The sequence below is a fragment of the Pinus tabuliformis genome, chromosome 1_2 (assembly GCF_031772625.1).
Source record: "Pinus tabuliformis cultivar Carrire ecotype Pingquan chromosome 1_2, CPIR1, whole genome shotgun sequence".
Lineage (NCBI taxonomy): Eukaryota > Viridiplantae > Streptophyta > Pinopsida > Pinales > Pinaceae > Pinus > Pinus tabuliformis.
Window position 1 is genome coordinate 465,729,525 of NC_142298.1, and position 14,451 is coordinate 465,743,975.

The window sequence follows — 14,451 nt, forward strand, 5'->3', positions numbered from 1 at the left end:
GGGATAGGATTGAAGGATTTACAAATATGACACAATAGGAGAAGGAAGGAGGCACTAGAGCCTATCCCCCCTTAGTGACAACTTCCTGAACTCCAAGCATATATCGAAGTTTAGTGAACTTCGCCTCTGTGAGAGCCTTTGTGAAGATGTCTGCAACCTGATCATCTGTTGGACAATATTGCACTTCAAGAACATGGTCATGAATGAGCTTTCTGATGAAGTGCATGTGTAGTTCAATGTGTTTGCTGCGCTGATGCTGGACTGGATCTTTGCATAGCTAAATGGCACTTTGATTATCACACCAAAGTGTGGTTGGATGCTGCTGCTCAAAGCCAAACTTTGATAGGATCTGACGAAGCCACAAGGCTTCCTTACTAGCTTCCACGGCACCACGATACTCTGCTTCTGCTGATGAAAGAGAAATGGCAGCCTGTTTCTTACAAGCCCATGTAATAGGTCCTGAACCAAGAGTGAAGACATAACCGGCAGTAGACTTCCGATCATCAAGGTCACCAGCCCAATCAGAATCAGTGAAACCAACTAACAGAGGAGCTGCTTTGGCACTGTAATGAATCCCAAACTGTACTGTACCTCGAACATAACGAAGTATTCTTTTAGCTGCTTTCCAATGACTTTCACGGGGGTTTTGCATAAAACGAGCAACAAGGCCAACAGCAAAGGAAAGATCAGGACGAGTATGGGTTAAATACAAGAGTTTTCCGACAAGTTGACGGTATAAGGTAGCATCAACTTCAGGAGAAGTACAAGAGACTGAAAGTTTGACTCCAGACTGAAAGGGAGAAGGGGCTGGCTTACAGTCTTCCATGTGAAAATGACGAAGAATATCACAAGCATACTTGGACTGGGAAAGGAAAATACCCTCTTGGGATTGCAAGACTTGAAGACCGAGAAAATAGTGTAAGTGTCCTAAGTCTGTCATTTCAAATTTCTTTTTAAGGCTGGACTTCACATGGTTTATAAGGTTGGGATCACTACCAGTAAGAATAAGATCATCAACATAAAGAACAAGGATGATAAGAGAGTTGCCCACTTTCTTGGTGTAGACAGTATTGTCAGAATGACACCTAAAAAAGCCAGATTCTAAAAGAAAGCTATCCATTTTGGCATACCAAGCCCGAGGAGCTTGCTTGAGGCCATAAAGGGATTTCTTAAGTCGACAAACGAGGCTGGAGTCTGTTTGTATGAAGCCAATGGGTTGTTCCATATAGATTTCTTCCTGCAAGTCCCCATGCAAGAAGGCAAATTTAACATCCATTTGATGGACTTCCCATTTTAAAGAGGCAGCAAGGGAAAGAACAAGGCGGATAGAGTTCATTTTGGCAACTGGAGAGAAGGTTTCAGTGTAGTCAATGCCTTCAACCTGTGAAAAGCCCTTAGCAACTAGACGAGCTTTATGTTTATCAACTTTCCCATCTGGTCCATACTTGGTTCTGTAAACCCATTTGCATCTAACAAGTTTGCGTCCCTTTGGTAGAGGAACAAGATCCCATGTATCATTTGTCATCAATGAATGATATTCTTCATTCATAGCTGCTTCCCAATGTGGATGGCCTGAAGCTTCTGCAAAAGTGTCAGGATCATGATTTACTGGAGCTTGAGCCAGTAAAGAAGAGGCTCTTTCAAACTGAGAACGTGTACGTCGCTGATCTGTAGGATCACCGGCAAGATCACCTGCTGCATCCCGAGTAGCACGGACCCATCTTGGAAGTTGAGGATCCTGAGAAGGTGGGGGAGGATTATCATCCTCGCTTTCATCATCAGAAGAAGAAATGTTTTCAAAGATAGAAGAGATAGGAAGAGGTGGCACATCCGCCGGACTAGGCTCGCAGGCCGATTTATTTTCATCAAATTTTACATCTCTTCTAATGATAACATTTTTGGACTTAAATGGAATAAGTCTATAACCTTTTACATCTTCAGAATATCCAACAAAAGTACATTTCTCACTCTTAGGTTCTAAAGCTTTATGCTTTTCATCTGGAATATGGGCCCATGCTTCACTTCCAAACACACGAAAGTGACTTACATCTGGTTTAATGGAACTCCAAGCTTCTTCTGGAGTGATATTCTCTAGAACCTTAGTAGGAGTGCGATTGATTATATAATTTGCACAATTAATTGCTTCGGCCCAAAAACTAAGACTGAGTCCTTTAGATTGCAGCATACAATTAGCCATTTCCTTTAAGGTGCGATTTTTCCTTTCAGCTACACCATTTTTTTGTGGAGTGTATGGAACAGTATGTTGCATTTGAATTCCATTTTCGGTGCAAAAGTTGATGAATGCGTTTTTAACATATTCTCCACCATTATCAGTTCTTAGCTTAAGAATTTGATGTCCAGATTGTTTTTCAACAAATGCTTTGAAGGCCAAAAAAGTGGTAAATACTTCGCTCTTGAGTTTTAAGAAGTATACCCAAGTGCGTCTGGAGAAATCATCAATGAAAGTTAAGAAGTACTTGCAGCCAGAGAATGAAGCAACAGGAAGAGGACCACATAAATCACTGTGCACAAGCTGTAAAGGGGCTGAGGCGTGCCAAGAGGCACGTTTGTCAAAACTGTCCCGATGATGTTTTCCGAGTACACATCCGGAACAAACACCATCTTTGCAAGATACCATAGGAAGACCTGTCACCATATTTTCTTTACATAGATGCTGAAGGGAGCGATAGTTTAAGTGACCAAACCGCTCATGCCAAAGTTTGCTCACTTCATCATTATGAGCAACAAATACTGAGGGAAGATGGGATGACCCAAAGTTGTGAAACTTATACAACCTTTTGGAATCATCAGCAAGACCAGTAGCTAGAATCTGTTTAGGATCTTTTAGATCCTTGATTACAACATCATGAGGTGAAAATTCAACAATTTTACCTTCACCTGAATGAGTTATCTGATAGACAGATAGAAGGTTGCAGGATAAGTTTGGAACACATAATACATCATTGAACTGACCATTGTCTAGATAAACAGTTCCAGTCCCTACAACATTAAGAGATCTATCATCACCAATATATATATTTTTGGTGTTACAATCATTTAAAGAAGAAAACATGGCTTGGTTTTTGGCCATGTGACAAGAGGCTCCAGAATCAATGAGCCACTCATGAGAATGAGAAGAAGAAGAAGATACATTTAATGCATAACCAGACTGAGATGATTGACGATGACATGCAGAAAGTGCCGTTCCGGAAGTTGAAGTTGAAGTAGGCTCCAGATGGATGTTATGTTTCTTCATTGCGGCTTCCAAGGCTTCCATCTTCTTAAAGCATTTAGATTCTAAGTGGCCATCTCGATTACAAAAGTTACAATGTCTATCAGTCTTCTTCCATTTGTTTTTATTGGTCTTATCATTTTGCTGAAATGATCTTTCATTTTGAGGCTGAGATGGTTTAGGACCATTCTTTTGAGGATATGACTTCTTAGGATTCTTTGAATTTGGGTGCTGCTGGGCGGCTAACGCTTTCGTGGAAGAGTTTCCAAGATTAAGAAGACCAAGGTGTAAGAGTTTTTCTTGTTCTCTTATTAAGGAATCACAAAAGGAGTCAAAGGAAGGGGCCTTGTAGTCTTGTCCTTGACAAATGAAAGCTTCCCTTGTAGAATGGAAAGTGGAAACAAATATAGAGTAGGCTGGTCCTAACTTAGTAAGGATGGAATAAATAAGGTTACCATCATCTTTCTTAACTTTAACACCTTCCAAGAGATATCTAAGGGTCTTGAATTTGGACAAGAAATCTTCAATGCAAGAAAAATTATTAGGATCCAAAGTAAGCAGCGCATTTTCAAGTTGATGGGATCTAATTTCATTTTTAATCCCAAAAACTTTAGCAAGTTTTTCTAATGCTTCATGAGGAGTCTCAAGTCCTGCAATGTGGAATCTAAGATCAGGAGAAATAGACATCCCTATCAAACCACGTGCTTGATCTTGTCTATTTTCCCATTTTGCCGCCTTGTCTTCATCTGTTGGTTTCTTCTCTTGGTTTGTGGCTATTCTGAAGAGACCTTTACTTCTAAGTAAATCTTCCATGTATTCTACCCATTGGAAGTAGTTAGTGTTGTCAAGAATGACTTGGCATGGACTTTCCATTTTTTAAAAAAAAAACTGAAGCTGAAGATGCTCAAAGTAAGTGTACCAACGGATAGATCTCGAAAAAATAGGCGGTTTAAAAAAAACGGCTCTGAAAAAGGCTTCCGGATGAAGAAGTTATGGCTTTTTGAAAAAAAACTTGTTGACGTTGCCGGCAAAGTGCGCGAATGTGCGGGAATGAAAAAATCCGCCCCCACAAAATGGAGACTTGAACCCAAGACCTCTACTCTCTAAAAATAGCTTTGAACCAATTGATCTATACAAAAAATTTGAGAGAGAGAGAGAGAGAGAGAGAGAGAGAGGAGGGGGGGGGGGGCCTCGGTTTGCGTGCTTGCCTTGAGAAAGCTCTTTTTCCCTACAAAACACAAAATACAAAACCCAACACGAATATGCAAAGAAAAACGAACCTTGTGGCTCGAAGTTAGCTTTAGCCAAAAAACTAGAAATTTTTTAAAAAAATCTCAAGGTTAGCTTTAGCCGAAAAACTAAATATTTTTCTCAATGTTTCTGATTTTCCGAGATCACACTAAGGTGCAGGGAAAAGAGCATACGCATGAGAAAAATCCTTCCTTTCTGTTTCTGATTTGCCCAGATCGCACAGAGTCGCAGGGCAAAGAGCATACGCAGAAATGAAAGGTATAGATCCGGTTAAAAAAAAAAGGCTAAATAAACTGAGACCGAAATAAGCAGAGAGAAATTAACAGTAAACTGCAGAAAAAACACTGTATACCTCCCGATCTGAAAAATGACGCAGCTAGGGCTACCGGAAACCTTTTCACATGAAACGAAAGGGGTTCCTCACTGGAACAGATGCTCCGAACGCAACAGAGCAGTCCTCTCGGCCCGAAAGCAGTCAGAAACAACAGATCTAGGAAACGACAGCCGCATGCAGTTCTACCGGCTTCAGATTTGGATCACCAACGGACGCGGCCCTCAAATAGCTCTGATACCATGTAGGAATTTACAGGGTAAGTTCCACAGAAAGAATACCAAAAGGACACCGCTCACAACCAGATCTCAAATCAATACACCAGTATTTTTGACGTGGTTAAAACCCTCAGAGTGCAAGGAGGGAAACAGTCCATGGCCTGTCCCAACGTGGGTACTACAGGCAATTTATTAATCAAAGAATGAAAATTTACATAAGCTTCTCTCATGCACGGATTACCCGAACAATGACCCTCCATGCGCTTTAAATAGAACTCATGGACCAATCGGGTGTCAAGCCACGGATCAAGTGTCGGTAATACCGAGGTGAGAGTGAACCGTCGGATCACTACATATCGTGACCGTCGGATTGTAAGTTACAAAATGTACAACGGTAAAGAGACACACTTTACCTAACTCTAACCTAACTCTATGCTAGACCAAGTTGAACTTAACTATATCCTATGTGTCGGAATATCCTAACACTTTCAATACCGAATATTTCACTAACAAAACTTAATATGATCTATTGTTTAAGATGACATACCTTGGTTAACAGCGGAAGATGTAATGGCTGCCATCTTCTTTCTTCTGACTCCTGACGGTTACTCTTCTTCTCAGAATTCGGTTTCTCTCCTCTTGCCCTCACTTCCTTTATGCGTTTATTGATGGAGAAGAATACAACTCTTGTGAGGGAGAGAGAGGACCCAATCCTTTATATATCATTTAACTCTAATCTGGTACATCCATCATATACCAATTCAACGCTTTAATGCTTTAATGCTTTTAACGCTTTTAACGCTTTAATGCTTTAATGCTTTAATCGGGTCACATTAAGATTTAGAAACTGCAGATTTCTAACAGGAAGGAGGCCAGGGATCTAATAGCCGGGCAGAACTTTTAGTAATATGGGGAGTTCTTATAGCCACTAAATGGTTAAGGATTGATAGAATACAGATCTTTAGAGCGGCAAAAGGAATCATAGACTGGGTGCAGAACAACACAAATTTCAGTCCTCCCATTCTCAAAAACTGGATATGTAGGATTCAGATCATTGTGAGTACTTTCCAAGTACTTCATTTCGATCCTATATACATAGAACATAATTGGACACTGACATGCTGTCAAAGAGAGGGATGATGAAACCTACAGGTAAATTTTTCTTTTCTGTTTTCCAGCAGGGCCATCTGATCAACACAGAGAGCATAAATTACGCATAAAAACAAGGGAGGAATTTGGAACTGTGTAATCTCCGACAGACTTCTGGCGAAGCAAGTGGATTGCTTTATGTTTTGTTTCTTTTTATGTTTCTGGATGTTAGGCGAAACAAGTGGAAAGTCTTATGTTTAGGCTTTTTTCATGCTACTGAATGTTTGGCGAAGCAGGTGGAATGCTTTATCGATTAGTTTTTATTCTGTTTCTGGACAAATGTAGAAAAGTAATGATTATAAAGATATGTTATTAGAACAGTGTCAAAGGAATAGACAGATATCAAATTTAAGATATTGTAAGAATTTCTACCCGGAGAAGATGGAGAAACATGATAATGTGCTATTTTTTATATTAATACTAAGAAGTAGGGTTTTTTTTTCTACTGAACAAAAAAAATTCCAAATCCCCATGAATAAACAAACAAAAAAATGACAATAGTACCTTCTGTTTCTGGGGATGGGCCATTGGGGGGTGACAGCAGAGGGACATGATCACTGTAAAACTTGTGCTCTGTAAATTGAATCATGCAGTAGCCATTCAGGACAGTTCCCTTGTTAGTTCCTACTGAACATACATTCAAATGTGTGTAGATAGTGTTGAGGCACTGACTACACCGGCTCCCAGTAAGTTCTCGCCAGCATTCAGCCAGAGAATAAACCCCATAATCACTGAGTGTACTGTAACCCACCACACTGGACTCAGTTTTTTCCACAAGCCTCGTCAAAAGATTGGCAATCCTCCAGCTAAAACCCCCTGCATTTTCTAATTTACTTTCATTGCAGAGCCCACTAAAGTTGCCGAATGAACTTAAACTTGAATCAGCACTGTGAGTGGCATATCTCAGAAAGCAGAGACCAAGGTGAATGCTTCCAGAAGTACCATTACAGATTTGACGAAGACTATCTCCAGCCCGTGAAGTACATGTCTGACAAGCAGAGGCATTGAGGTCCCCCCTGCACTGAACAAGACCGTAGATCTTATCTCCATTCTCTCCATAACTTGAAACATTGTAGCCTGTCTCCCCAACATTTTCAACCAACGAATTCAGAACCACTTTCAGGTTCCTCTCCAAAGCACTTCGATGCAAAATATTGTCTTGCCCGCACTCGCTAAACGAGCGATTATAAGTATCATACTGAGCTAATGTTAATCTTAGTAGTAACAGCAATAAAGAGAGAAATATATTAAATTTTGCAGTGAATTTAATGGTATTCCTTCTGCAATTACTAATATGGGAGGGGGCCATTCTGTCATTAGTAACTGAAATGATTCATTTTTTCCGAGCTCGCCCTTTCCGTTTGGAGATCTTTGAGCAGAGCGGGCTGAGGAATAACGTGTAAAGTCAGGGAAAGGGGGAAAGAGGAAAGGAACTTTCTGATAGATAACGTGTCCGTTCTGTATTCAAGTCAAGTCAAGCTCGTTAGTTTTAATAATAATAATAATAATATCTATTTTTAAGGTCACAGCCAAGCCAAACACCGAATTGGTGTATGAGACCCCTTGTTTGTTGGACAAGGGATTCAAGTCAAGAAGCTTTTTAATAATAATAATAATAATATCTATTTTTAAGGTCACAGCCAAGCCAGACACCAAATTGGTGTATGAGACCCCTTGTTTGTTGGACAAGGGACCCACCTCCGCGCAGCGATTTGACTGCTAAGTCTATGAAGGCATACATACTCTACCCCCCTCTGGTTTTGAACCTGTGACCTCTTAGGAGGAAACACATGCTCTTAACCATTAGGCCCACTCAAGCTGATATTCGATTCAAGTCAAGCTCAATTCATGAAGCGATCAAAGCATTTCCGAAAGATCGCCCATCATTCCTGTGGAATGATGTTTTCTAAGTATCTGGGAATCATTCTGTTTCCTTTCACTCGAAAAGAAAAAAATTAGAGCAGATCAATTCCGAAAAAATAGACAATTAATAGTAATGGTGGATAAAGCAATTTCTAAATGAAAAAAGGTAATTAATTAGTAAGATTGTGATTTTTTATTTTTAAAATGCATTTTGAATACATATGGATTCAACATCTTTCTAAATGAAAAAAGGTAATTAATTAGTAAGATTGTGATTTTTTATTTTTAAAATGCATTTTGAATACATATGGATTTAACATCTTTAAAAACCCTTAAGGCATTGGATTTTTGACAACTTAAATTTCAGATTTTTATAAATCTCTAAAGAATTTTAAATAAAATTATTCAGAAAAAATATTCAGAAAATAGTCATTTTACCTATTAGTTAAACTACACAAAAAAATACCTACCATGTATTAAGTTAATAATAGATTTACTATGTTCTCCATTTTACTTATTAGTTAAACTACAAAAAAAAAAATAGGTACCATGTATTAAGTTAGTTAGGCCGATAGGCCTTTCCTATGCATCAACAATTGTCAACACTTTTACCCTCCTCCGTTCGATCAAGTGACACACTTTCAACTGTTGATTTGAAGTGTGCTTTCTGCTGAAAAATATCTAAAATTCCATAAAAATATCTAATTAGGCCCATAGGCCTTTCCTATGCATCAACAATTGTCAACACTTTTATCCTCCTCCGTTCGATCAAGTGAGACACTTTCAACCGTTGATTTGAAGTGTGCTTTCTGCTGAAAAATATCTAAAATTCCATAAAAATATCTTTAGGCCGATAGGCCTTTCCTATGCATCAACAATTGTCAACACTTTTACCCTCCTCCGTTCCATCAAGTGAGACACTTTCAACCGTTGATTTGAAGTGTGCTTTCTGCTGAAAAATATCTAAAATTCCATAAAAATATCTAATTAGGCCGATAGGCCTTTTCTATGCATCAACAATTGTCAACACTTTTACCCTCCTCCGTTCGATCAAGTGAGACACTTTCAACCGTTGATTTGAAGTGTGCTTTCTGCGGAAAAATATCTAAAATTCCATAAAAATATCTAAAATTCCATAAAATCAGTCATTACAAAATTAACATCTATTACAAATTAACAAATTATTGCATATTCGGTGTAATAAATTCTTCATTTTTCCTATTTTACTGGCTTTTTAACCCATGAAAACAATAATAAAATCGGAAAATTATAAACTTTCCTATTCCACTGTGATTTTTAGGCCCATAGGCCTTTCCTATGCATCAACAATTGTCAATACTTTTATCCTCCTCCGTTCGATCAAGTGAGACACTTTCAACCGTTGATTTGAAGTGTACTTTCTGCTGAAAAATATCTAAAATTCCATAAAAATATCTTTAGGCCGACAGGCCTTTCCTATGCATCAACAATTGTCAACACTTTTACCCTCCTCCATTCGATCAAGTGAGACACTTTTAACCATTGATTTGAAGTGTGCTTTCTGGTGAAAAATATCTAAAATTCCATAAAAATATCTAATTAGGCCGATAGGCCTTTCCTATGCATCAACAATTGTCAACACTTTTACCCTCCTCCGTTCGATCAAGTGAGACACTTTCAACCGTTGATTTGAAGTGCGCTTTCTGCGAAAAAATATCTAAAATTCCATAAAAATATCTAAAATTCCATAAAATCAGTCATTACAAAATTAACATCTATTACAAATTAACAAATTATTACGGATTCGGTGTAATAAATTCTTCCTTTTTCCTATTTTACTGGCTTTTTAACCCATGAAAACAATAATAAAATCAGAAAATTATAAACTTTCCTATTCCACTGTGATTTGCCAGTTTCTCCAGTTTTTTTCCTTCTGCGCTTATGCCATCCTACCACTATTTGTTCCACCATTAAGAATTTGTTTCGTCTACGTAAACCACCAACAGCCGATTTTGAGGCATCTCAATTTTCATTTAACCGCTTATCCAACCACTTATCCTTTGAAAACCGAATCGAATTTCTTCGAATAATACGGTATTCGTATCGAACTGGCAAATTTTTGAACGCAAGATTTGCACATTTTTGAAATCAATCAGCAATGTTGTCAAATTATGGCTTAAAGAAGGACTTTGTGCTGAAATTTTTGGCGTTGAAATCTTACATTCATGAGTCTGTGCTGAGATTTATCTTTTAACACTGTTGGAACCTTGAATACCTTTGAAAATTAGTTCCGACAATTGTCTATAGATTTAGCCTGGTTGGCTTTAAAGTGTTTGTGAAGGTTCGGAAATTTATCATGTCTGCAGGAGACTTGCGGGAGAGTTGGTGTTCATTTAAGTTATTTTTGAGGTTTTTACTGTTTCATTTATGTTATTTTTGGGTTTTTGTTTTGTGCAGAGTGCATGCAACATGAGAATTGTGGGCATCGAGGATGCAACAGAAGTGCTTGAGAAGAAGCTTGCATTAGAATTGTCAAGCATGACGTTGGAAGAGGCAGCATCTTTAGCCAGGACTTTCAGCCATTATCTCAACCTGATGGGCATAGCAAAGACCCACCTTCGGTAATATTGTTATCAACTTTCCCTTTGTAAGCCAACTTCGTGGCCATTTATGTTTGCCTGCGTTGAAGCAATGGTTAGTTTAGATTTTCTTCAATAGATCTAGACAATGTGGTTATTGTGGCCTTTTTCTTATGTCAGGTTTTCCACTCCCTGACATGGACTTCCTTTGGATTAGGTGACTAGTCCGAGGGTTGTCAAATCTACCCAAATAGCCTCATCCATTTTCGACATGCAGATAATGAAAACTTGTTGAATCGCTTATTCGTAATCTAATCGTGGCAATTCCACTACAGACTTGTTAGTGGAGACTGAACCTTCTCAACCACTCAATCTGACCCCTAAATATTTTATGGACCTAATAAACGACACAGTCCTTATGTGAGGAAAAACTTTTAATAATATTTAATCTCTGTTAAGGAAAGATTATAAAATATTTGATTCAATAACAGCATATGCGTTTTCTCTTTCTTTATATAGGCATCTGAGAGATCATTTCAACAAACCAGGGGTCTCAAAAGAACAATCGTTGGACCAACTTGCTCAAGGAATGGATAGAGGACAAGCAGCTAAACTTTTCTTTCAAACATGCGGTATACCTTATTTGATCTCTGTTTTAATATTTGGTTTCAGCTTTTATTTGGTTTTCTTAGATTTCAGTTCCCAATAAATACATGAACGATAATAAAAAGAGGGATTTTTCCATATGTTGTTTCGGTTTTAGCTACCCATAAATATGTGAAAGTTGGTCAAGAAGAGGCATATGGAGACGTCAAAATTCGAAGAGGACCAAATCTATAAACATGTTAAAGGAAGATTTCTTTACCAATTTCATTCTTTATGCTTTCATTGGAGGCTTTGACAAGTTACTCGAATATTCAATCCTGAGTATTGCGACTCAATGTCACGGTGTTCCACATCTGAATAGGGAAAGAATATGTTAGTAGTTTTGGTATCTTGGTTCACTTAATGTAACACATGTTGCTAGAAACCTAATTGGGATACTTGTTTCTCATTTCTCATTCCTGTCTTGACACTATGTTAATACATTTTTAGTCCATTTATATGCATAACATTCCAGGGATTGGGCTACATCACTAATCAATTTTACATGCATGTTACACCGTGGGGCAAGGGCTTATATCAAACATTTGTGCAGGGTTTCAACCAATTAACATTTCATTGAGTATGTATTTACAAATCAATGATTTTGGGATCAAATACCACAAAGCAATTCTATACCTGCTCTTCAAATTCCTTCAAGCTTTTGAAAGTAAAACCAATGAATTATCAATATAATTTTATCATAATAAAAAACAATTAGAAAGCCTTTAGCCAGCTCAAATTTCTCATCCGTTAGGCTTCAACCAACATCTCTTCTAGAAAAATTCAACAATTCCAATTTAATAATCCTATCGGCCTCTCTTTGTACCTTTTGGGACAATTGCTAGTAATAGATTTACTATCTTCTCCATTTTATTTGTTGAATAGAAATAACTTTATATCCAATTTTATAGGATGAAAAAAAAAACAATAAATTAATGATTAACAATATTTATTGATAATCTTAGTGAGAGAAAAAAATGATGAATAATAAACACCATGTATTAGATTTATAATTGATTTATCATTTTATTCAGTTGAATAGGAATAATGTGGTATCCAACATATAAAGTACATGATTGAGAAATGTTAATAGGCAATATCTAATGATAAATCTCACATTTCCAAAAAAACATAAAATGTAATTTTAAAACTTTATTATTATTATTATTATTATTATTATTATTATTATTATTTATGAAAAGAATTTATATATAAGTTAAACACATATGTTTTAAAAAAAATGTAACAATATTTTTAACTAACATTATATACCCAAAAAAACATAACTCATGTTTATTTGACACAACAAGTGACTCTTAATCAATACGCAGAGTCAAGTTGTATAAATAATTATACTAAATATAAATTAAATATATTTTTAAAATAAAAATAAAAATATTTCCCTAAGTGGTTCTAGTGGGCGGCCCAATTGGTGATCGAAGTAATGTGAGTCCTCATAAAATTGAGAGATCCAAGGTTCAAATCCCATAGGTTGTGACCCGGTTTATGGAGAGGAGGACAAGTCGTAGACCCAAGAGGTTTACTAGTAGCTACATGTCAAGTGGATCACTAGGTTCCTCTAGGATACAAAAAAAAAAAAAAGAAAAAAAAAATCCCTAAGTGGGGTGATATGGTGACAACTTTAGGAGTATCATCCCTCCCTCCCCAATTTGTAGCCATGTGTTGCACAAACGACTCCTTGCATAGCCTTCCTATGCATATAGAATTTGATGACAAAGGTGAGTGGATGATAAAATGATCTACGTATTCAAGGTACACCAAACTACATGATTTTTGGTAGAATGGAGGGAGTTATCCCATGCATACAGAATTTGATGACAAAGGTGAGTGGACGACAAAAGGATCTATGTATTCAAGGTACATCAAACTACATGATTTTTGGTATAATGGAGGGAATTATAGTCAGATGAGAATTTTATTTCCTAACGAGTAAAATCTCATCCTTTATTTGTGACACCTCGAGGAGGTTAAAATGTTCCACACTTGATGTGTTAATCTAATGATAGAGTTCTATTCATCCCCTCAAGCTTTCTAGAAAGGAAAGGCCCTTTTGCACCACACTCATCCGGAGATTGATGTTGTTGCAACCACTTCTACCTACCTCAATACCACCCCTCTCTATCTCTGTAGCCACATGCAAGCAAATGAAGTGGGTGCGAGTGTTTAGCAAGCCTATTGGGAGAAAGAATAGGTGGATGCAATGGTTATGGACTTTCTCATGAACCCTGGTTTGAGTTGCACCCACAACACCAAATTCCACCACATTTTGGAACTTTATTGGCATACAAAGACATTTCCGACCCATGCTTTGTTATCTCATGATAATAATTGGAATGAGATCTATAGTCGACTCGAGATGCCAGGAAAGCAAAATGGTTTTTTAATTACTTCTTCCTCATGGTTGGTAGAGAAAAAAAAAAGGTGTGATCCAAGTTAAGGCTCTTGGGCCCTCCAAGGACACCATGATAGTCCTCTACTCCTTCTTAGAAGACGGTGGTTGTTGCACTCCTAACTAGCCTTAACTCCCTAATCATTATTTTCATTAAGTTTCAATTATATAATTGTCTTTATTACCGAGAGTGTTGGTCATTAAATGCCTAGTTTCCTCTATGGAATATTCTTTTATTATTATGTTAAGCCTAAATGCCATTTTTTTTAGGCTTTTTAACTATCCCACCTAGTTTCCCTAGGAAGGCCTATATGACCACCTATTTTATGTGGCCACTTTGGTATGCATGAATGCTCCTCTTAAACTTTACTCATAGTTTTAATTTAACACACACACACATATATAATTTTTATTGGTTGTTCATGGTTGGTAAAGAAAAACAGAGGTGTGATCCAAGTTGAGGCTCTTGGGCCCTCCAAGGGCACCATGAAAGTCCTCTACTCCTTCTCATGTGGTTGTTGCACTCCTAAGTAGTTAACTCCCTAACCATTATTTTCATTAAGTTTCAATTATATAGTTGTCTTTATTATATTGAGTGTTGGTATTTAAATTTTAAATGCTTAGTTTCCTCTATGGAAGATTCTTTTATTATTATGTTTAGCCTAAATGCCCCTTTTTAAGGCTTTTTAACTACCCCACCTATTTTCCCTAAAAAGACCGGTATGACTTTGGCCACTTTGTTATGCATGATGCTCCTCTTAAACTTTACTCATGGTTTTAATTTAACATCTGAA

The 14,451-nt window shown here is 37.3% G+C and overlaps 1 protein-coding gene across 1 annotated transcript; it reads right to left on the bottom strand.

The window, feature by feature from the left end:
* Positions 1–6,441: 6,441 nt before the first annotated feature.
* Positions 6,442–7,490, bottom strand: LOC149206364 (antimicrobial ginkbilobin-2-like protein). Its single transcript, XM_089397674.1, has 2 exons — positions 6,686–7,490; positions 6,442–6,452 (listed from the first exon to the last, which is right to left on the bottom strand). The coding sequence occupies exons 1-2, from the start codon at positions 7,488–7,490 to the stop codon at positions 6,442–6,444; spliced, it is 816 nt and encodes a 271-aa protein (XP_089253800.1).
* Between the last annotated feature and the right edge of the window lie 6,961 nt (positions 7,491–14,451).